Source organism: Mesoplodon densirostris, chromosome 1 (assembly GCF_025265405.1).
Source record: "Mesoplodon densirostris isolate mMesDen1 chromosome 1, mMesDen1 primary haplotype, whole genome shotgun sequence".
Classification (NCBI taxonomy): Eukaryota; Metazoa; Chordata; class Mammalia; order Artiodactyla; family Ziphiidae; genus Mesoplodon; species Mesoplodon densirostris.
Window position 1 is genome coordinate 14,790,457 of NC_082661.1, and position 24,039 is coordinate 14,814,495.

General features: G+C 50.1%; 1 protein-coding gene across 1 annotated transcript in view; it reads left to right on the top strand.

The window, feature by feature from the left end:
- HSPA12A (heat shock protein family A (Hsp70) member 12A) overlaps positions 1-22,916 on the top strand; it is a 70,822-nt gene extending 47,906 nt beyond the window's left edge. The window contains exons 6-12 of the mRNA XM_060099455.1: positions 3,385-3,501; positions 11,207-11,378; positions 14,970-15,056; positions 15,638-15,742; positions 16,466-16,724; positions 17,418-17,521; positions 18,673-22,916. Coding sequence (XP_059955438.1) covers positions 3,385-3,501; positions 11,207-11,378; positions 14,970-15,056; positions 15,638-15,742; positions 16,466-16,724; positions 17,418-17,521; positions 18,673-19,310 — 1,482 coding nt within the window. The 3' untranslated portion in view covers positions 19,311-22,916. The remainder of the gene's footprint in view (positions 1-3,384; positions 3,502-11,206; positions 11,379-14,969; positions 15,057-15,637; positions 15,743-16,465; positions 16,725-17,417; positions 17,522-18,672) is intronic.
- Positions 22,917-24,039: the final 1,123 nt, after the last annotated feature.

The window sequence follows — 24,039 nt, forward strand, 5'->3', positions numbered from 1 at the left end:
CAGTCGTGGGGACTCAGGGAACATGTAGAACTTGAGAAAGTCTACGACTTTCTACGAGTGTGGTTCAAGTTGGCCAAGAAGAAAGGCGTGAACAGCCCATCTCTCAAGGGAGGGAGGAGGTGGAGGGGGCAGAGGTCAGGCACGGGCCTGGGTAGGTGGGTGGTTGTGGACCTGTCGGCTCAGCCAGAAGCTTCCGGAACCTTCTCTGAGCAGGGAACACGTTGTAAAGAAATTCCATGCAGAAGAGCTGTTTGAGGAGGTGTATAGGAACTAGGCCCTGCATAAGAGGCTGGCTGGTGTTTGAGGGGCAGGTGGGTTCAGTGCAAGGGGGGACTATTGCATATTGGACCAGAATAAGCTCAAGTAGAATATCTCAGAAATCACGTCCCTGGAGCAGCCTCACTATTCACGAGGGACAGTCAGTGAAAGTGCCTGACGTGAGATGTTCAGTCAGTGCCAGGTTCCTTCCCTTCCATGCTGATCTCCACCCGCTGACGAACAAACAGCTCATCAGACAACTTTCCGTACAGCCAGGGAAGCCCATCATTCATCTTTGAGCCTTTTCCTGTTTAAAGAGTTTAAAAATAGCCTGGATGGTTACAGGCACCACGCTTAGAATCCCTCCCAACCCATCACATGCTCACCTGCTTTTAAAGCCCAGTGCAGACCTGCAAGGAAATAAAACATGATGAAAAAAACAAAAATAAACACAAACAAAAACTGGCTCTTTCACCAGCAATCCCACTCCTGGACAAATATCTGGAAAAGATGAAAAGATACATGCAAATTCAAAAAGATACATGCATCCCAGTGTTCATAGCAGTACTATTTACAATAGCAAAGACGTGGACGTAACCTAAATGTCCATCGACAGATAAATGGATAAAGAAGATGCGGTATACATATACAATGGAATATTAGCCATTAAAAACAGTGAAATAAGGTCATTTGGAGCAACATGGATGGATCTAGAGATTATCACACTAACTGAAGTGAGTCAGACAGAGAAAGACAAATATCATATGTCATTTGTATGTGGAATCTAAAAAAATGATACAAATGAACTTATATATAAAATAGAAATAGACCCACAGACATAGAAAACAAACTTATGGTTACCAAAGGGGAAGGGATGGGGAGGGATAAATTAGGAGTTTGGGATTTAAATTAGGAGTTTGACAGTACTATATGTAAAATAGGTAAACAACAAGGACCTACTGTATAGCACAGGGAACTATATTCGCTATCTCGTAATAACCTATAATGGAAAAGAATCTGAAAAAGAACATATATATATATATATATGTTCATATATATTCATTCATATATATATCTATATATATATTCATTCATATATCTATATCTATATCTATATATATCTATCTGAATCGCTTTGCTGTACCCCAGCAATTTACACAACATTGTAAATCAGTTATGCCTCAATTTAAAAAAAAATTTGTTTCATTTTGGTCTAAAGCAGAGATGTTTTTAAAAACATGTTTATTAAAAAAACGTTTAGTGAATGTACTGAACCACACACTTAAAAATGGTTAAGATGGTAAATTTTATGTTACGTGTATTTTCTCACAATGAAAAATGAAAAGTTTTTTTTAAAAGGGAAAAAAAATTTACTGATCAAAGAGGAAGTTAGTTCAGTGAGAGGGTGGGTCAGCCCCAAGATAACTATGTGAAACAATAGAGAAAATGAGATACCCATTAGGAAAAAAATCGCCAGCCTATTAATCTTCTGAAACATGTCCCCAGAGCGGACTTTGATGCAGAAGCACATTAGTGTGTGTTTAGGTTTGATTTCAGATTTGTCTGGTGAATGTGGCAACAGGAGGGGAGCAGAACGGGGAACAAGCATCAGTCACAGGTCTTCTCTGGGCCGGATGTTCCCTGTGTGTTCTCATTTAATCTTGCCAGTAATGCTGTGGGTTAGTGTTATTCTTCCCATTTTACCTGTGGGAATACTGAGCCTGAGAGCTATTCTAGAGACATATTTTGTCTACCTGGGCCTGGTGGAAACCTCTGATGCTTCCACCCGTCCTGTTTTTCCACATGGGTCCCACTGATTTTCTTTTTTTGAAGAAGAGTTGATTTACAATGTTGCGCCCATCTCTGCTGTACAGCAAAGTGACTCAGCTATACACATATAGACATTCTTTTTTGTGTGTGTGTGGCCTCTCACTGTTGTGGCCTCTCCCGTTGCGGAGCACAGGCTCCAGACGCTCAGGCTCAGCGGCCACGGCTCACGGGCCCAGCCGTTCCGCAGCATGTGGGATCTTCCCAGACCGGGACACGAACCCGTGTCTCCTGCATCGGCAGGGGGACTCTCCACCACTGCGCCATCTTTTTTTTTTTAATATTCTTTCCCTTTATGGTTTATCCCAGGAGATTGCATATACAGTAGGACCTTGTTGTTTAGCCATTCTAAATGCAGTAGTTTGCATCTACCAACCCCAGAGTCCCAGTCCATCCCTCTCTCTCCCCTACCTCCCCATCCCTCTGTCCTTGGCAACCACAAGTCGGAGCTCTATGTCTGTGAGTCTGCTTCTGTTTTGTAGATAGGTTTTACATTAACTGAAAGTCAAGGGCAGCACGGCTCTTGCTTAGGTCACGTTGTTCCTACCCTTCCCATCCTGCCAGGAAAACTCCCCTGATGTGCTAGGCCTGCAGTAAGGTGGGTGACAGTGACAACTCTGATAAGAAACGCTGTCAGTCGTTAAGCATTCCTGTGGGCCGGACGCTGTTCAGGTACGAGACCAAACGTAACAATTCAGTTAAGACCTTGGCCTTTCAAGTCAACATAGACCTGCGTCTGGGTCCAAACTTTGGCTCTGCTACTTTCTAGCTGGACAATCATCACAAAGATACCGAACGTATCTAGGCCTTAGTTTGCCACCTGTAGAAGAGGGGCGGCGCTCATCTCTTCCTAACAGGATTCTCAAGTGGATTAATGCGGCTGAGGTACGGAAAGGGTTTAACAAGGTTGACACTGGAGCAAGCTGTCAGGAAGTGTAGCTCTCAGGAAATTATCAATCCTCCCAAGAAGTGTATGAGCTTATTATTATCCCTACTGCACAGATAAGAAAGCTGAGGCCTGAGAAGTTGTCACTTGCCCTAAGTCACATGACTAGGAAGTGGCCAAAGGCCTCCGATCTGCCCGTCTCCCACCTGCAGCCACATCCAGGGAATGGAAGGAGCTGGGAGCTCCCTGTTTGCTGTATATTCGGAAAACAGACTTGTTCCTGACGCTGATAAATTCGGGGGGCCGCGGAATAGATGCCCCAAGAGTTCACAGCCAGGAAGCCTGGATTTTCAGCAAAGCCACAGGAGGACCAGCTCTGTCCACTTGACCTGCTGCATTTTCCTTGGCTTTAGGAGCTGAGTGATCAGACGGGTTCAGAGTTCGAGAACTCTGATGTCAGATGGGTTATCACAGTGCCTGCCATCTGGAAACAGCCCGCCAAGCAGTTCATGAGACAAGCTGCCTACCAGGTAAGTGCGGGGCTGGGGGCGGGCAGGGCCCAAGATGCACCTGGCAGTGGCTGTCACCCCACTCCAGGGTCCCCCAGCATTCACAGGCCTCCTTGGGGAGGCAGCGAGGGGTCTCCCACAGGCGGGGGGCCAGGAGCCTTCCCATTCCTCAGCTTCCTCCTGGGGGAGCAGCGGGGGTCAGACGGACAAGGGAAGGGGCTGGGCTCAGTTTTCCTTCTAATTTTATTCATTTCCAGGTCTTGTTGCCCCTGTAGGTTCCTTAGGGCCAGGGTTGCAAACTGAGGTTCAGAGGTATTTCTCTGTGGGCGAATGGAAGTGAGACCCTCAAGGAAAAGGCTTGGGGAACAAGACTATTTGAACAAGGAAGAAATAAAGACAAGGCCAATGGCCATGGACCAGGCACATCAGCCTGGTGGAGGCTGAAAGCTGCACATATGCAGCTGGGAAATAAAGGAAGTACGATTGTCCTCTGCACGGTTCATCTTAGGAGCAACACAGGAGCACGGCATGTACGGGCGCCCCAGACAGGGGAGAGGGCTGCTGGACCTGCCTGGTGGAGGACACCCACAGCTGGGTGAGGGCAGTGGTACAGTTAGGGAGCGTGCCAGTCAACATGGCGCCATGGAAACAGAGCATTCCAGCGTCGACGGCCAGCCCATCCCTCATGGGTGCCGGGGGCACCACGGGTGCCAAAACCCTCGTGGCCTCCAACCCTCACGTTGTTTGCCGACAGCCTGTGCCACGACGGGGCTTCCACGAGTGTCTGACTTCATGGCAAGAATGGCAGGCCGCACTGACCTGCTGTTCTGGTCCCGGCGACTTAGTCCCCTGGGTTAATAAATGAAAGCCGGCCCTGGGGCCTGGGTCAAGTCTGTGCTGAGAATCAGTTTTCAGAGCCTTCAACCTGAGTGGGCTAGGGAAAGTCACAAAGGTCATAGATGTCCCCTTGTCGCCTGCCACACCTCTCCGGAGAGAGCCACCTTTCCCTGGAGACACACCTTTGATGTTGAGTCTGTGGCCACATGTATAAATATAAACCTTTCCTTTCAAAACGCCCATCTAGCCAACGCTGATCTCTGAACACGGTCAAATGGCCCCAGGCACCTTGGCGTCCTGAATTGTCCTGGACGCTTGAGGCTTTACTCCAGGCGGCCCGTAGCGTTCAAGGAAGGGCAGTGTTCCGCCCCCGCCGGCCCGTGCTCCCCGTTCCCGTCCTTCCCTTCCCTTCCCTGCCTCTCTTCAGCGTGAGAATCTGGCTCAGTCTTCGTGTTTGCCAGAAATAGATTTGTTTTTATAGGGAGGAAGGAAGAAGGTGGAAGTTCCAGAAAGAGGCAACTTCTTTAAAAAGGAAGAGACACAAATGCAGTTTCACTGTCCATGGGAGCCCTGGGCATCAGGTGTCAGCCTTCAGGCAGTGTCCAAAGAAAGACGGGACACTGGGACATGGCTGTCTGCTAAGACACAGCCTGGGATCCTGAGTTTTCCCAGGAAGGATACTCAAGAATCATGGTTCTGACTTTCATTTTCCAGCCCATGGGAAGACTTCAGCAACAACCATGTGACCCAGAAAGGGAACAGTTCTTATTTTTAGCCTGAAAAAGAAAGAGGTGCGGTGACTTGTAGGTTGGTCGGGGCTCATGGAGCCCTGGGCCGGCTCTTCAAGGACTGCCTCTCTGAGAGGGTGGGGCCGGTGTGGGGAGAGGCCCCTTACACTGGGGAGGCCAAGGGGGAAACCAGGCTGAGGGGGGTGTGGCGTCCTCTAGGCTTTGGCACCTCAGGCGGTAGGAGGGCCAGCAGCTCCTGGGCAGGGCCCAGGTGGCCAGCATGGATGGAGGGGATGGGGGACTTTGCTTCCTGAGGCCCAGAGACACCCTGTGGATCGGCCTGTCTTCTCCATGCCGGGTGATGTTTGTCCAGGACAGTGTCTGTGCAGCTTCATGTCTGGCCCTTTGTAGCTCTGATTTGATGCTTGTGTTCAGTTTACAGTCACTGGATGGATTTTAAGATGGCAGGTACCATTCATTCATTCTTTGTTCACTCATTCATTTATTCATTAAACAGCCTGTGCCGGGGGCCTCCTGTGCCAGGACTGTGGTAGGTGCTCGAGTCATAGGACAGGAGCCCTGCTCTCAAATCACTTGCATCCAAGTGGTTCATTGAAGCCATTTGTACTTCTGGCAAGGGGCAGGTGGCATATGAGGGGCACCCTCTTTAGCCTGTCCTCTGGGAGAGTCTTCATGACAAGATGGAAATGGAGCTTGCTACTCTCCAAAATTAGCATCTCTCCAACTCTCCCTCCTCACCTCCCATTTATTATGCAGAGTAAGAAAGATGCATACCTGTGATGGTTACTCTTATGTGTCAACCTGACTGGGCCTAGGGATACCCAGATATTTGGTCAGACATCATTCTGAGTGTTGCTGTGTGTGTGTTTTAGGATGAGATGAACATTTAAATCAATTGACTAGAGCAGATTGCCCTCCCTAAGATGGGTGGGTCTCATTCAATCAGTGAAAGGCCTGACTAGAACAAAAGGCTGAACCTTCCTAGATAAAATGAGAGGGAATTCTTCCTGCCTGCCTGCCTGCCTTCAGACTGGAACATTGGTTTCCCCCTGCCTTTGGACTCCAACTGAAATATCGGCTCCTCCTGGGTCTTGAGCCTGCTGGCAAGGGAATTATACCATCGGCCCTCCTGGCTGTCCAGCGTGCCGACTGAGGTCTTGGGATTTGACAGTCTCCATAATTGTGTAAGCCAGTTCCTTATAATACATCTCTTTCTACATATACATACATCCTACTGACTCTGTTTCTCTGGAGAAACCTGATAAATACAGAACCTGAGCAAAAGGCACGGTTCTTGGCCCGCCCAGCTTCTGAAATCTGAGAGTGCCCACCAGCCCTTCCACCTGAAGTGCTGCTGCCTGTGGCCTGGCTTCTGACAGATGAGGAAGGATGAGGAGGTAGGATGGTTCTCCGTCAGAGCAGCTGGAAAACTGGTCTGTCCACCCCACTTGCCTGTGGCAAGTGGAGCCCCTCCTTCCGGGCTCATGGGAGGCCTCCCGAGCCCAAGTTCATGGCACAGTCACATGGAGGCTGAACGTCATCCTCCACCGGCCTGGGGGAGAGGGAAGAGGCCTGGACCACAGCCAGTCTCTGGGCAGCATCTCCCGTGGAGAAGCAGGCCTGCAGGGGGTGGGCCTGGGGCCTGCACTTGGAGGACTGAGATTCACTGCCAGTGAGGGCTGCCCAGCACTTGACATGGGGACAGTTTCATCTGTGAAACTTCCAAAACTCCTCTGCTGTCAAGTGATTGTTGAGAAAGTGGGTTAAGTCTCCATCTTTTATAATCCACAGCCTCGGGGCAGCTTTAGACCCTTTAAGAGCATTCAGTGAAAAGACGGTGGCAGAAGGGACAGCTGATGCCTCTTCTGAGGCCTCAGAAAAGACCCAGAATGAGGAGACAGTTCCCCTGCATCCTGAGCACATCATGCAGAGGAGGTAGTCCAGTGTATTTCTAGAGGCATTTTGCCGAAAATGTGTAACTCTAGTAGGTTCCAGAAACCTGTTAAATAAATGATGTTCCCCAACGTACGATGATCTCCTCTAACACGGAGTCGCAGCTTGCATTTGCCTCCCTTTCTGAACAAACTGCAGTGAAAAATAATCACATCAGGAAAGAAAGCCAACCCCATGACTCTCAGAAGCCGTGCAGCTGTAGCTCTTTGCAGTTTGACACCAGGCCAGCTGAGCACTCCGCTGGTCTGGCTGTTTTCTCAGCTGTGGACACAGCCCCTGGCGGATTTGCCTGGCTGACGGCAGGACCAAGGAGCAGTGGTCGAGGTGGTAACTGCGCACGCCTCGGCCTCCCTGGAGTGCGGTCTTCTCACCCACCTGGTCCTTTCAGGTGGAGCTTGTGACCAGGAAGCAGAGCGCTAAAAACTACTACGGTGGAGCTCTTGCTGGCCCAGATTCGTGGAGAAGTCAAGTGGGGTAGCAACCTCCTTGTTCAGACGCTTTCTGATTGCAGCATCCTCGGGTCATGTTAGAAATGCTCTCATGAGAAGGGCCAGAAATTGCAGAATAAAGGCTGGCTGGAGGGATGAGTGATTCATTCATTCGGCATCTGCCCTCTGAGCACCTACTGTGTGCTCCGGGGCAAGAAGACCTGACTGCTGCCCTTAGAAAGTGCACCATCTTGTGGGAGAGGCTGGATCTATAGTCGGGGGCAGAATATGCTAGGTGCTGGGCCGGGGGCCGAGCAGAGGGAGAGCTCACACTGGAACGGAACAGTGGCCTTGAGATACCAGCTCCGGAGGCAGAATTATTGAAAGCGGAGAGAGAGCTCTCCTGCCCCGGTTGACCCTGGCCTGATCCCAGGAAAAGACCCCCAGGTCTCCTGCCAGCTGCCAGGCCAGAGGGCTTCTGCTGAGAAGGATGGCAAGTGTTTTCATGCGGAAACAAAGCTTACATCTCAGGGCACTGGATCCTTCTCTCAGAGATAAAGACATCTGGGTTTCTGAGAGTCTGGCAGAGACGTTCGCGTTTCCTCCTTCTCTTGGAGCCCACCAGCAGCTCCGGGAAGCCTCCTGGTGACTGGGAATCTGTGCAGAGGCAGCTGCCTCCCTTTGCCTCCCCCTCCCCTCTCCCTGTGGCCTCTGTGAGAGTTTGCGGGTAGGGACACGGCCCCTCACCCTCACTGGGGAGTGGACAGGAGGGCTGGCTTAAGCAAAGGAGTGTGGTTACTTTGTCCTGGGTCTCCCAGGCACTGCCGGGGCCCCCACTGACCTTGCCTTTCCCCTCCCCTCTGGTTTGGGGTCCTCTTCACCTCTGCTTCTGTCTGCATCCTGAGCAGGGTACTGTGGGGAACTCCCCATGGAAATGGGTCAAAGCTTTTGCTGTGGAGCTGAGGCCAGCCCAGCTGGGGAGGGACAGGTGAAAGGCCCCCCGAGGGGTGCAGCCCATGGCTGTTTGGGGCAGATTCAGGCCAGCCTGCTTGTCTTTCACATCTTCAGGATGTGGGAGCATCCAGTTGGGGGGTGGTCTCAGTCACACACCAGGTACCCTCGGACGCCCTTGAGTGAAGAGCCTGGAGTAAAATGTTACATTTTACTGGACCCCTTGATGTGATTTTCCACATAGATATTTCACATCTAAGTTAGAGATCCTGCTCAGAATTTCTGGGTAGGCATGGAGGGGAACAAGGAAGTCTATTTTCTTCTCTCCTTTGTCGCCTGCCGTCCCCATTCCCGCTGGGCCCAGGCCCCTGTTGCTCTTACCAGCCACGTGGGAGCTGCCTGGCTGGTTGACATCCCAGTGGGACACAGTGACAGGAATGTGCCTTTTGAGTGGGCAGGGCCCGTGCCTTTCCTCCACACTGAGTCCTGGGCACCACTCTGCTCTGCATCCCCCCGCCCCAGCCTCCTCCAAGCTTATCCTCCATCCTGAACTTTGGAGGAGAGGCTTGTACATCCAGGGCCCACTGTTGCTTTGTAACGCGTCTCTCCTTCTTCCTCAGCCCATGCTGTGGGAGCTGGGCCTATGAGCTTCTGTTCTAGGAGGGCCTTGGCTTTCCGTACAAACCCATGAGGATAGAAGAACCAGTCCATGAGCGCTGTTCTGTAGACGGGGCTCCTCCTGGTGTCACTTTGGATTTCTTCTTCTGGGATCCTGGGGGTAAAGGTTCAGAGGTTTCACTGTTCCTGGTGGCACCTGACACGTGTAACCCATGTCCTATTTCATCGGGCATTTTAACCTTTGTCTGCCTTTGTGCTGAGGATGTCTGAGGAGACCCTGTGAGAAAGTGAGGCTGGGGGAGGGGGCACCTTCATTCCCTTGGATGGGGAAATCTTGTCACGCATCTGTGTCACTAACCTAGGGACCCGTGTAAGCTAAGGGCAGACCTGGCCTCTTTGACCTGGGCACCCTGCTGATGGGCACAGATGCTGCCCATGTGGTCGGCCTCAGCCAAGGGTACAAGGCAGGAAGGAGGCGGGTTCCTGGCGGAGGGTGTAGGCGTGTGCGGTTCCATCTGGTTTTGTAATTCAGTCCAGACGGGTTCTGCCCTTGCGAGGCATTCATGGTTTCGGCACAGTGGAGATTTTCAGTCACCTGCCGGCTGATGGTATCTCATTAAGACATAATTAACTGGCTCGTTTGGGGGTGTGGTGATTAGGGAAGATGAATGGCAGCAGGTCTAGGCAGCACTGTCGCAGAGTAAATGAGTAGAGAGCGTACCTTCAGACCAGTTCAGGAGTATTAGGGGCACCCGCGGGTTTTGTCAAAGCACAGAGGCCCGGGCCCTACCCCAGTACCTGGAGTTACTGAGAGCAGGAGAGCTGAGAACCAATTAAAGAGCTGGTCTGCAAGGCTCAAGGCCTGGGCCTGGGCTGCTCCGCCACTTCTCTGGGATACCCTGGAGCCTCAGACTGTCCCGGTTTTAGCACTGAAAGGCCCGCGCCCCAGGGAACCGGGACAGTTGGTTGCCCTACCTCTCCGAGCCTTGGTTTCTTTCTTCACAGAGTGAAGGCGTTGGACGAAAGGCATTTCTAGTGTCTAAGCTGAACTCCCCTCCCCTCCTTGCCCAGTAATGGACCCTCCTAAGCTCCTTCCGCGCATGCCCGTGACTCTAGGCCAGCTCTTCCCCACCGGGTCATTGTACCTGTGTGACATGAGGCAGACCTTTGTCCCTGGTTGACGAGATGAGTCCATTAACCCCCCGGGGCCTGGGGAGACCTGGGAGACTTCTCCAAAGGGGTGCCACACGAGGGCGCATCCCAGGTTTCCTTGGAAATGGCAGCAAAGACAGCAAACAGTGGTGATAGAAGGAGCCAGTTTTTATTTCCCATTGTGCCGGCGACCAAGGAAAGCCACGAGCTTGGGCAGCTCCAACAAGCAAGCTAGATCTCGTGCTCCGGGTCAAGGCTGTGAGAGGCCAAGCCAGGCTGTGTCTCTGAGCATCCTCAGAAGGCTGGTCCCGGAGCCTCCTGGCTGCTCTTCGTGAAGGCTGGAGGGGCTGTGACTGGAACAAGCCAGGTGTCACGGGGCAGAAGCATTTCTGCTGTGAAAGGGATAGAGGCTTTGAATAAGACAACTGTCAGTGGCCTTTCCCCCTGCACTCTAGGAAATGGGGACTCTGTGGGATTCCGGGGGGGCTTTCTCCTGGGGCCCTCCTGGTGCTCTGGAGATAACAGGTCAGATTCCCACACAACAGAACCAGACGCTTGCATAGCTGAGGCCCAGTGATGGCCCTTCTGTTTCCTAGGCCACCCAAGATCGGGGTTTGCTACGATTCGGTCAGACCATTTAGTCCTGGGCCTGGGCCTTGGAACAGAACCGGAAACAGACCATTGGCCTTCCATCCCGTGGTGATTTTCAAAGTTTTCAGTCCTTTGCCCCTTTGTGCTTCTCAGTTCTGGGCCAAGCAGGCCCCAAATGCAGGAGGCCCTGAGGCTCACAGAGCCTGGAATTTCCCAAGGGTGCTGGTACATTTTCTTTCCCCACTCTGTGACATTTGGGTACCTGGCTTGGGGACCAGCACCCGATCACCCCCGATTTTAGGCTCTGGAGAGGCCTGTGGAGGGAATTTCCCAAACAAGCAGAGTGTGAGTGTCCCTTCCTTGCAGGGTGTCAGCCCAAGGCGTGGGTGTCCTTGGAGGGGTCCTGGCCTGGGACCCTGGGTCACAGTCTTGCCTTCTGTCTTCCAGGCAGGCCTGGCTTCCCCCGAGAACTCAGAGCAGCTCATCATTGCCTTGGAGCCCGAGGCGGCCTCCATCTACTGCCGGAAGCTGCGGTTGCACCAGATGATCGAGCTGAGCAGCAAGGCCGCGGTCAATGGGTACAGCTCCAGTGACACAGTAGGAGCTGGGTTTGCACAGGGTACCTCCTGCTCTCTCTCTCCCCCTCCCCGCTGTCTTCCCTCCAGCCCCCTGCATGTTTCTGTGCCTTGGAGTTTTAAAGGCACTCAGTGCGGTCGTGAGAAATCAAGATGCTTCTGAAGGAGGTTGGCCCTTAAGTACCTCTGTGCTCAGACCCCCTACCTGGCCCCTCCAAGGACCCCCATAAACTCAGCAGTGGTTACCCTAGTTTGTCACCCACCCAAGTGCCTTAGGGGAGGGCACTTCTCTCCAAGAACCCAAGGGTGGCCTGAGAGCGGCTCTCGGCCTTGCATTTTACTGGGCGTTTAATCTCTCCTCTCTATTAACTGATTCTTAATCTAATCCCACTTGCTTGTTATTAATTCCTCCATTAAGATTGTTGATTTATTGCTGACTCACTCATTGGGGCCGCTTCGTGTGTGATGAGCTCATTATGTGTCTTAACTATAAACCTGGCGAGAGTTGAACCTAGAGATGGAAAGGGCTGACTTTTCCTGAGGGGCTGATGCTCATTTGGCTGTGGGAAGGAGCACCGCCCATGGAGACCCGGATGGGCATTTTAAGGGCCTTTTTCTCTTTCATGTTTACTATATGCAAGTTGCTCACAATCTTGTGCCTCAGGACTGTTTTCCCTGGAATGCAGGGCTCCGTCGGTCTGTCCAGGGCCACGGAGTCTGCATTCACCCTGGATCACTCAGAGCCACGTGAGTGAGCATGGGAGCTGGGGAGGTGGCGCTGTGCGCCCCGGCTCTGAGCTCTGTGCCCGGGTGAGGGCTCCGAGGACAGAAAACCCCCCATCGCCCAAGCCCATCTCCATCCTGCCCTGCAAGGCCCAGGCCCAGGAGGAGAGGGATGCCATCAGTGAGGACAGTCACTGGTTGGTCCCAAGCTTTTCTTGGTCCTCGTCCCAACGCCTGTCTCTGCACTGCCCAGGGTGCTGGGACCCAGGCTCACGCTTTGCAGACACACATTCCTGCCCAGACAGGTCTCTCTTCCTCTTCACAGGGTGACTCTGCCCCGGCAGCCACTGCTCTGCATTTTAAACCCAGGATGGAGGCGTCTGTGAGCCTCAGCCACGAGACAGTGTCAAGAAGTTCGCTTGTCCCCAGGCGGCTGCCTCAGCCTGCTGGGGCCATGTGTTCGCACCCTGGATCTGAGTCACCCAGAATGAATGGAAACGGGCTTCCCTCTAAGTCTGAGGGCTTGATGTGCCTCTTTCTCACAATGCTTGGCCTCCCCAGCATGCCAAGGCTGGCCTCACTGCTAACTAAATCCAATGCATTCATGTTTTAAATACTCAGGATGATCTCGTTATTTAAATTTCCTTCTTCATTGTTGTAACTGGAAAAAAGAGGAGTGACTGACTGGGCTGTGTATTTCATGTGCTGATTCTTACGCAATTGTTCATGAACAGCAGCTCATGTCAGAATTAGCTAATTCAACACAGCATTCCTTGACACTTCTTAAGTATAACATTCACATTTGAGGGGGAACTTTTTTTGAATGCTTGCCTTCCCCAAGAGCTCAGTTTTTGGTTCCCTTTCTGTAACATATCCTACCTACCCTCACACTGCCCTGTGTCTGTGTGCTGTGCCTTGTGGGATTTACTGTTGTTTCCTGTGCTCAGAGGGGTGTCTTTGGTTTTTGAAATCCTCAAATTGTTGGCCACCATCCCTCAGAGGGGCAGTGAGACAGGGGCTCTGTCTCAGACTTGCTTTACGGTGGGAACCTGTCTCCCGGAAGGACGGGGTGCTTGCTATGTGCCGAGGCCTGGCAGAGCATTTAATCCGGGATACCCAGGATGGCATTAACACCCCGAGACCCCCTGGCTGTTTGCTGCCCTCCGATGCTCCTCCCTGCCCAGTGGCCACCACTGAGGAGACCAGAGCTGGCACTCTGCCCCCAGCACTGCAGGGTTTGCTGTCGGTATTATTTTACTCCAATAAGACTTAATGAGATTAGAAAAGGCTACAGTTTTCACAATCTTGGGCTTAATTTGCCCGAAAAATGAGATCATTTTCTGAAGCTTAGAACATGTTTTATTCGCCTCACTAGGCCGTTTTTTATGGATGCCATTTTCGTTAGTCACCTAGATTGTTTTAGAAAACCAATGCCCACTACAAGGTGTGCAATATAAATTCATCTGGACCCGGTGTTGGGAACAGCAGAGAAGCCCTGAGTTTGGAGATCCCTCCCAGGCCCGCGGGAACTCTTTAATGGGGGGTGGGGGGGCGGCCTCTCCGCTGTAAACCAGAGCCTGAGGAACTTAAGGCTGGCCCGATGTTTGCCATTCTAATCCCCAGAGAAGATGTTTTGCAAACACCGTGCTCCTTGCTGAAGGAGGCTGGAGGGTCAAGGGTTCTTTATTGGATAACCAGCAATAGATGGATTTGTAGGGCTTCGGGACTAAAAAATTGGGTCGGGAGGACACTTGTGGGCTGGGACAGCAGAGTGGGGACAGAGCCTTCGTCTGTAAAACCAGGATTGCTCTCAATTGTTCACGGTAGTGATCATGTGTTGGGTTCCCAGTCTCATACTTGGTGGTTTGCCTTCCTTATCACCTGCTGTGCGCCTGGTGTCGCAGTGGGTGCTGAGGATAAATCACACGGCCGGTCCCTGCTCTGCCTGTGAGAGACGTTAAGCGATTCGCCCAAATTCCCACAGTGCCTGCGCTCTGCTGCTTCCCAGGCTCCCTCTCACAGCACCTGTCCCACCTCTTAACATTCGTATTCTGCTTTTTCAGACTCCACTCTAAATTGTTAAATCTCAAAGGCAGAGGGGATCCGTGGTCTGAGGGTTCATTTCAGGCTGCAAGACAGAGTCGTGGGAACTGCAAGTCCCTTGACCTCCCTGACCTGGTTTCCTCGTCTGAACACAGGGCGATATGATTTGTGCCTGTCCGCCTCACGGGGCTGTCAGGAGGCCTGCGGGAGATGAAATACCCATGCGAGTCACAGCCACTGAGTACCCCGAGCCACCCCCAGGTTGTCCCCGGGTGTGCTGGAAAAAGGCAGCGCCGACTTTTCTAGGTTCAGCCGTGCCACCTTGCGGCTGAAGCGCCACCTTGCGGCTGAAGCGCCACCTTGTGGCTGAAGAGCATGTCGACTTCAACGGGGTCTGGAAAGGGCTCCTGGCCGTTTATCCAGGACCCAGATTAGGAAAACATACCCCGCATTCCTTGTATCAGACAAAGCTGCCTGATGTGAAATTATTTAACCAAGCGCACTGAAGTCTGCTTGGCAGACAGCCTCCTCACTGGGGCAGCAAAGCCAGGAAATTGGCCTATTTTATTCGCATTCCCCTGAAAGTGTCCCTGGAGGAAGGGAATCTCATCAGGGTGAGCGTTTCAGCAGGGCACTGGCCAAAGCTGCCAGGCAGATGAATAGATGAAGGCTGGTGGAAATAGCTACTTGCTCTGGAAGAGCTGACTTTGTCATTCCCTATGTTGCATTTATGTAATCATTTTGATCAAGTATCACCAAATGTTCTGTTCCTAAACCTCCCATGCTCTTTTACCTCCACTGACTGCAGGTGACTGCCAGCTCTTTCATGTTTTCTTACCCGTCGTTATTTTCTTTCTGTTGGCCACTAGCTAAGGAACACGTACGACGTAATCGGCAGAGTCGAACCTTTTTGGTGGAGAACGTCATAGGAGAAATCTGGTCCGAGCTGGAGGAAGGTAGCATCCTTAAATGTCCTTTGCCCCTGCTGGGTTGTGTGTGTGTCGGGGGGTGGGGGGTGGGGGGCTGCTGGCAAAAATGCATTTCTATTTGTTCCTTTTGTACTTTTGGAAAATGTTCCAAATCAGTTGGTTTTACAGACCACTCACCCAGGGAGAGCTCTTTTTAGAGCTGTCATTTTGCATGTTCTAAAACCATATAGGTTCTTCAGAAGAAAAGTAGGAATTGGAACTCACCAGTTCCAGAGTGAGTCTTGTGCTAAACAGCAGGTCATTTGATGGTGCTATTAACTTGGCAGGAAGTGGTCCACACGTGCCAGGTATGCAGCAGCGCATGACCTGAATGCCTTAGTCCTAAAGATTCACTCATCTGGGTTCATCATCCATGCTAACCGGCACTTCTGGGCAGACACTATCTCATCTCTTTAGTCATGAATAACTCACTGTGTGACTAATTAGCAAAACTATTGTACTAATGAGTGTTGTTGGCGCTTAGCTGGGTACACCAAGTCATCCTGCCAGCTTGTTCCAGGACACGATGGACAAGTGGTCTATCTAAAGGTTGGCTGTTTTTGTACCAGGTGACAAGTATGTGGTAGTGGACAGTGGCGGTGGCACCGTAGACCTGACAGTCCATCAGATACGGTTACCAGAGGGACACCTTAAAGAACTGTACAAAGCAACAGGTAAGCCTGAGAAAATGAGAAAAATGGCTAATTTTCTCATACCTGAGCTGTTTTACCCATTTCAGATTTCTCTCAGTATCTCATTCTTTCAATGCCACCAGCATGTGGAATCACAGGCAGTAGAGGATATGGATGCATGAGACCAGAGAGCAAAATGCAGTTAAATGGCCTTTAAAACACAAACCACCATAACTTGGGTTTGGGCATAAAGTGAGCCTGTTTCAGATCCTGGCCATGATCGTCACCTGTGATTTGGTTAAGCTTTCTAGGGAGGTCCCACGATGCCTGGTCTTGGATCAAGATCATCAAACCAAAGAACATTCTCCTCTTCATGGTGGGGTGGGGATGAGTAATTAGTAGATCACAGGGACTAAGCGAGGTCTGCTGGTTTTCCAGACACTGTCCTTGGATTTCTTGGGTGGGAAGACCATGATGCCCCTAGTTAGTTAAATGTATTGATTTTATTTAAAATGTAATTGATTTTAAACAGATTGTTGACGAGTGATTTCTGTAGGAAAGTTTCTCCACCTGGAATGAGAAGAACCTGAGGGTTTTAAAGTGTAAGTAAAAATGCATAGCTGCGGTCTGCTAGCTAAGTGGGTCCAAGTTTGTGCTGCTGTCTTTGAGCAGAACCCAGAACCCAGGGTAGGCTGCTTCTCAGACTCCGGATTCCATTTCTGACCGTTTTTAACATAGTGGTCTCCCATTTTGTTCTTGACTCAGGTGGACCCTATGGATCTTTAGGAGTAGATTATGAATTTGAAAAGCTTCTGTGTAAAATATTCGGAGAGGATTTTATTGAGCAATTCAAAATCAAGCGTCCTGCAGCCTGGGTTGACTTAATGATTGCATTTGAGTCTCGCAAAAGGGCAGCTGCCCCGGACCGAACTAACCCGCTGAATATCACCCTGCCTTTCTCCTTCATCGACTACTACAAGAAGTTCCGTGGGCACAGTGTGGAGCACGCCTTGAGGAAGAGCAAGTGAGCTGGGCTCGTGTTTGGCTTAGGACAGTCTAGGGGGTAGACTGTGTTCATGGGGAGGAGGAAGGTGGTATGGACTCTGAGTTCCAATCCGACACACTTGCTGTGTGACCTTGGGCAAGTGACTCAACTTTTTTGTTCCTTAGTCTTTTCACCTGGAAAATGGGCATGATAATTCCACTTACCTCAAAGGGTTATTGTGAGGATGAAATGTATTCATATATGCTTAGCACGATGCCTGAGACCTGGAAAATACTATCTCTGTGTCAGCTATGATTACGCACGAAAGAGATAAGCTGTATGAAATCAGGGAAGTTTGTCTGTTTGGGGCCCTGCTTTATCCCCAGTGTCTACAACAGAACCTGATGCATAGGTAGTAGGTGCTGGGTAAATATTTGTTGAATTATTTATCACCCTGCCTTCTGCACTAGACTTTGGCTTCCACTGTCTCAGGGGAATGTTGGCCACAGGCAAAAGCAAAGAGAAACCAAAGAGGTTATGCCTCAGCTTTGAAGCTTCTAAGAGGCTGGGTCCTGGTGGTTTAGTGTATTTCTAAGGGTTCTTTGAACTTTCAAGCCCCCTTCGGCCCCCTTGGATGTGACCGCCATTCTACCAGGGCCCATGACTATGCAGGTTAGCCTGGGTACCCTTTATACACTCACCGCTCATTCTCTCCCCGCCATGCCTCCACAGTGTGGATTTTGTGAAGTGGTCCTCACAGGGGATGCTGAGGATGAGTCCAGATGCCATGAACGCCCTTTTTAAGCCGACCATTGATAGCATCATCGAGCATCTCCGTAAGTGATCAGCCAGGGCTCGGCCACTCAGTGGGGCAGACCCAAGAATGGGGACTGATGTTTCTAGTGTCACCAACCAGTGAGATGTGAAGTCCGGATGGCAGGGGGTCTTGGTCTTGGAGCCGCAGGCCAGGGCCCCGGCAGGAGTGGGCAGGGCCTGGGCATGCACGAGGGTGGTTGCTGGGCACTGGCTGTGGATCTCTCACCTCAGGTACTGCAAAGCAGCCCAGAGCCTGTTCTCACTTGGGCTTCCATTTGGCTTCAAAAGTCAGAGAGCCGGGAGATCTAAAGCAATATTATCATTGAGTGACAGGCCTTAGGGAATGGATGGTCTTTGCTGTATCAGAACAAATTAGAAACCACAACCTCTGCCAGGCAGGAGGAACTGTTGTGTAAACCAAAGAAAGGTCTCCCACAAGAGAGCAAACAGAATCTGGCCATGCAGTTAACTTGCTCCCTCAGGGGCCCTCGCCCAGGGACACACAGTAGACTCACCAGGGGCCTCTTTCAGTATCCAGGCCCTCCACGCTTCCCACCCTGCAGCTACACAGTCAGAACTCCTAGAGGTGGGATGGGAATTTTATGAAAACCAAAGAATAATATTGATAACGGCCTGCCTTAACAGAACCGCAGGTTTGGAGAGGGCAAGGGGTATTCATTTATGTGTAACAAAGAACCACGTAAACTGATCACTGTCTAGCTATTAAAATGGGTTTCTACTTAGCAGTAGCTTTGGTTTTTATTCCTGAGCATATTGATGTACAAACCCCTCCTTTCTTTAAAAGATTGGCTCTACAAATATATTCCATTCAACAAAGTCAGACTAAGCCTGTCCTCCAGCTGGCCCAAGCGGCTTTGTCCATTCTCCACATTCTCAGGCCACCCCTGGTTTGTTTGTTTGTTTGGTTGGTTGGTTTTTTTTTGTGGTACGCGGGCCTCTCACTGTTGTGGCCTCTCCCGTTGCGGAGCACAGGCTCTGGACGTGCAGGCCCAGCGGCCATGGCTCACGGGCCCAGCCGCTCTGCGGGGACCGGGGCACGAACCCATGTCCCCCGCATCGGCAGGTGGACCCTTAACCACTGCGCCACCAGGGAAGCCCCCCACCCCCGGCTTTTGGTGACAGGTCTCTGTCCCTTCCTTTTCCCTTTCAGGGGACCTGTTTCAGAAGCCGGAGGTGTCCACGGTCAAGTTCCTCTTCCTGGTGGGCGGCTTCGCCGAGGCGCCCCTCCTGCAGCAGGCGGTGCAGGCTGCCTTCAGTGACAAATGCCGTATCATCATCCCCCAGGACGTGGGCCTCACCATCCTCAAGGGCGCCGTCCTCTTCGGCCTGGACCCCGCTGTCATCAAGGTGCGCCGGTCCCCACTCACCTATGGGGTTGGGGTGCTGAACCGCTACGTGGAGGGCAAACACCCACCCGAGAAGCTGCTGGTGAAGGACGGCACTCGCTGGTGCACTGACGTCTTCGACAAGTTCATCTCCGCTGACCAGTCTGTGGCCCTGGGCGAGCTGGTCAAGCGCAGCTACACCCCGGCCAAGCCCTCCCAGCTGGTCATCGTCATCAACATCTATAGCTCTGAGCTCGACAACGTGAGCTTCATCACCGACCCCGGGGTGAAGAAGTGCGGCACGCTGCGCCTCGATCTCACGGGGGCCAGCGGCACTGCCGTGCCCACCCGCAGGGAGATCCAGACCCTCATGCAGTTCGGGGACACCGAGATCAAGGCCACGGCCGTTGATATAGCCACCTCCAAGAGTGTCAAGGTTGGGATCGACTTCTTGAATTACTAACCGGCCCTCCCCGCCGCCTGTCCCCTTGGACTCAGCTCACCTGCATCCGCTGACCTCAACCCTGACTGTTCTTTCCTGCCCTTGACCCTAGCCATCACCCGTCTGAATCTCAGCAGGGAAGATGAGAACAGCCAGGGCTAGAAATAATTAGGGATTTTTGAGGGCACACTGGAGTCAGAAAAACTGTTGGCAGTGCAGATGGAGGTTGGGAAGTAAGGAATTTGAGGATCCAAAAAAAGCAGCTAGTTTTCATAGGTACGAAGTGGTGAAACCTGCCCCCCAACCCCAACGCCGCCCCACAAGGGAATCAGTACATTTCTGCAGCAGTGATCGGGCTTGGGTCGAAGAGATCTCCCTTATGTAGAACTTAGGATGCCCTGTCGCGATCCTTCCAGATTTGAAATAAGATCTTTGAGCCAGGAGGAGATTCTTCATCTCTCTTGAGACTTTTCTTTTTTTACATATCTTGGATGGCAGTCGATATAAAATGCCATCCATCTGCAGTTAATTTCTTTTCATCATGGTGTGATTAAAAGTGATGATTCACTGGGAACTTGGAGGGTTTTTAGCTGGTGAGAGAAGACTGCCTACACTGGGCGCTATTTTAGGTTCTCATCATTTAAATTCCAAAAAGGTTTAGTGAAGAATAACTGTAGCTTCAGCTAATCCACTAGGATTTGTGAGTAGGAGAGCTGACACCTCAACTTTTCAGCAGGTAAAAATTTGCTTCGAGGGAAATGGATATTGAGCTAGTGACATATCCCAAATTATATGCTGTGATAGAACTCCCCAAAGGCCAAATCCTGATTTCTGAATTCATAAGTAATCTGAGTTAACCTTAGTAGGATTCTGTGTGAGAAAATGAAGTTGCAGTTTGCCTTGTTCACATCACCAAGCCCGGGAGTCCGGAACAGCCCCTCCCCTTGACAGGCACACGTATTTTAAACGAACTCCCTCCTCCCTGCTTGCCCTCATCTCCCTAAGAGATTTGGCCATTTATTTCCACATTTTGAAAAGAATACATTGGTGATACATGGGCAGAGAATCTGTTAAATGAAATGTTTCATTAAAATCTTCAGTTTTAAAACTAGAACTGAAGATTCTATCCAAAGGCATTCAGAGATCTGTACTTGGTGAATGAAGCTGGGTTTTTTCAAAGCAGATCTGTGTATCTCCCGCGCAAGAACTGCCTGGGTGCTTCTGAAAACCAGGTTCCTGGATTCTATCCCTTTTAGGAACTCAAGTCTTGGAGAGGGGAACCAGAATCTGCAATTTTTAGTAAATGCCACAGGGGACTGTGGTTCAATTGGAATTTGAAAACTCCTAACTTCAGGGTTTTGGAAAGCTGGGGCACAGACCAGAGCCTGCAGCTTCCAGTTGGGTTCCCTTAGGGAGTGAGTCTACAAGTGAAGAACCACAATCCCACATGTTGCCCTCTTGTGAGTGGGGCTGGAGCTCCAGCTGGCTTGGGGATGGCACTTTAAACCTTCACAGGAAGGGCCTGGGGAGGAAAATGATTGGAAGAAAGGCAGCCTAAGAATGGGGCTGAGGAACCAACTGGTGTGTGTGCCCGCTCTCCATCCTTCCCCACTTGCAAAGCCAGTCTTCAACATTCAGGAGCCAACTGAGGAAAAGAATCAAGAACCTGACTCAGCCCATGTGATCTGTTCAAAGCTGTCTTTTCCACCTGCTGGAGTTAATTCGATTTTAAATCACCAGAGGCATGCATAATGAATGAGGGGAGGATGGATGACTCAGCTACTAACTTTAAATGCAACTTGTATTCAAACCCTTTATCACAGCCCATTATCATATGCAGATTTTAAGTAGCATTTCCAACTTCATTCTAAGTGTCTTCTTTTTCACATCGCTTGCTGCAGAATTCCCTACTAGAATGTGAAACACTAACAAACCACAGAACTAGAGAATGCTAGTCACGTACTTAGTAGCGGGGTTTCGCATCGAGACACAAATGTGTGCTCTAGGGTTCTCTTGCTGCCTGCTCGGCTTCAAAAGCTAAATGTTATGGGTCTTTCTTGGGTGTTGCCAGCCATACTCTACAAACAAGACTTTTCCATTTAGTTATAAGTAATATAATTTTATGTACATATAATATTTGAAAATTGTACAGAATCTTGATTTCTACAATGTGCTCTTGTTAAAAAAAAAAAGGGGAAAATGCTCTTTGAATTTTGTTGATGACATTGCTGCCTTTAAGTTTCCATGGTTTCATTTCTTAATTGTGCTTACTAGACATTGATTTGTACTGATGCTAAGCTATGGACTGTGTGTGCAGACTGAGCAACAGACAGAGGTGCCTAGGGTCAGAATCCTCTACGAAATAGACCGGCTGGATTGACAGCTCCATCAGACCCTTCTACACACACATCCTTCCCAAAGGTTCACAGTTTATATTTAAAGGTGCATAATAATGTATCGGTTCTCCTGAACTGTCTTTGAGAGCTGAACGTTCTGGTTCTGTAAGCCACGTGACTGTGCAGAAAAGCCTCCGACAACTCTGTGTCCCCGCAGGGCTGTCAGCGTCTCCTTGTGGGGCGAAGCAGTCACTCTGAAGGCAAAGTGGGCTGTTTTCAGGACACCAGAATCAAAGGAAGGAATCAGGTGGTACACACATCCAGCTTTGCTACTGGATTAAGTGTAGGTGTGAGTAATAGAGTCAAGTCCTTTTCTTGGCTAATGTAAGGCCTTTCCCATCTTGCATTAAGGATGTCTCCTTGTCTACTATTTCTCGTAAATGAAATGGTTGAAATTTGCAATGTTGGCAAAAAGATAATGGAGAGGGGGTGATAATTTTACTGGATTCTCTTCTGCCCCAGAGATGCAGCCCTGATAGTCAGACTTCTTAGAGGGAATCCTCAAATCCACCCCTTCTCCCCTTCCCCCCCACAGAAATATTCTAGAGTAAGAACACTGGATAGGTATACTTGGACACATTTTCTAATCTTAGAAAGTTTCTAAAAGGCCTGTTGTCTTAACCCATTACTCAGTTGTCCCTAGCATCTTATCTGAGGTTTAAGTTTCTTGGAAGCAGAACTGTCAAAGGGTTTCCTTTGTAACTTCCCTTTCTGTACACAGCAAGCAAGCATTAATAAATGTTGAATGTCAGACAAGAATGTCAGATGGACAAGAGAGGAAAGAGGAAACATACAAGCATTTCTGCAGACCGATGGCTAAGATGAATCCAGATTCCAGAGCCTGCCCTACCCCTAGAATGTTATGTAGATCAAGTTTAGCTTTTAGAGTCCAGGTCTGGTTAATTGCCAGGGTGGCAAAGAATCGCATGCACCTATATAAACAGGAGTCAAAATGCATTATTAGCTGAAGATCGAATCACACATTGTAGAGATGAAATAGCTGTGATTAAGCTGCATATTTATGCTGGGAAATGGCTGAAGTGGATGACTAGTATAAAAGTTGTTGGCCATAACATCATATCTCTTATCTGCTTGGAATATGGAAATATATTCTAAAATAACAGCCACTGGGGTCTTGTTCACTATAAATTCAAACTCCACAGAACTTGGCAGCAATTCACAATTTGACTGTATCTGCAAACTGTCTTCACAGACGTCTAATAAAGCAAAACTCTGGATCTCATGTGGCCCAGACTTTTTTTTTGCGCTCTGAATTTGTAAATGGAATTATAGATACATTACTGACTTTCCCCTCCACCCCATCTCGGGTGGAAATTGATTTTCAGGTCTTTTCTTAGGTGTTGCAAGCTTTATTAACTTTCATTCCAGTAAGACTGCCTCCTCTGTTCACTGGAACCAAGCCTCCACTGACATCCATGAATCCCTTTTCCCTTGAAGCCAAAGAAAGCAACCTTGCCAGAGAGAAGGCAGATAAGCCACAGTGACAACTGACAAATCCACTGCACCCAAATGAAGGTCATTAAAAAAAAAAAAGCAGAAGGCCAAGGACTGATGCCTTGTCCTCTGGTATCCTAGCAGGCACAACTAGCTGGCCGCTCTACCTAGGGCCTTGGGTTTATTCCAGGTTCTATGTCTGGGTCACCCTCCAGAGTTGGCTCTAGAAGTTTCTGGATAGTCTGAGGTAGGCCCTAGGACCCCGAGGGAGGTATAAATGGGTTCTTCCTAAGTGGGTAGCTGCATCAGCTTTCATCTGAAGTTTAGTTCCCATGAGGAGAGGTCGGGAAGGCCAGGATGTGCAGTCAAACAAACGTGTATTGCAAAGTAGAGCCAGCAGGCAGTCTGGCTGCCGTTTCCTCATCTGTAGGGAGTGGCTGGGACTAGCAGTCTGTAAAGGCCACTCAGTCCCTGGATCTGGGTCACACAGTGGGCATCTTGGTTTTGTCAACTTAAAAAAAATGCACAATGTGAGAGTTGAGAGCTAAGTTTTACTTGGGACAAAATGAGGGCTGTAGCCCAGGAGACAGCATTTCAGATAGTTCTGAGAAACTGCTCTGAAGAGGTAGGGGGGAAGTCAGTATATATGTGATTTTGGTGAAGAGGGAGTACGTGCAATCAGCCACATATTTTTTGCAGAAGGTTTATGCTCGTCTCGAGGAGTGGATGTCACCATGAAGGATTTTAGTGCTTTTCTAAATACGAGGAGATGCCAGAATTAGGCTCATGAAATAAAATCGGCTCCTGAAAATATCTAACTCTCTGAAGACCTGTTCGGCCAGTTCTTCCCAGAGCACAGAGGGCCTCGTTCCTGATCTCCACCCTGACCTCCTTTCAGG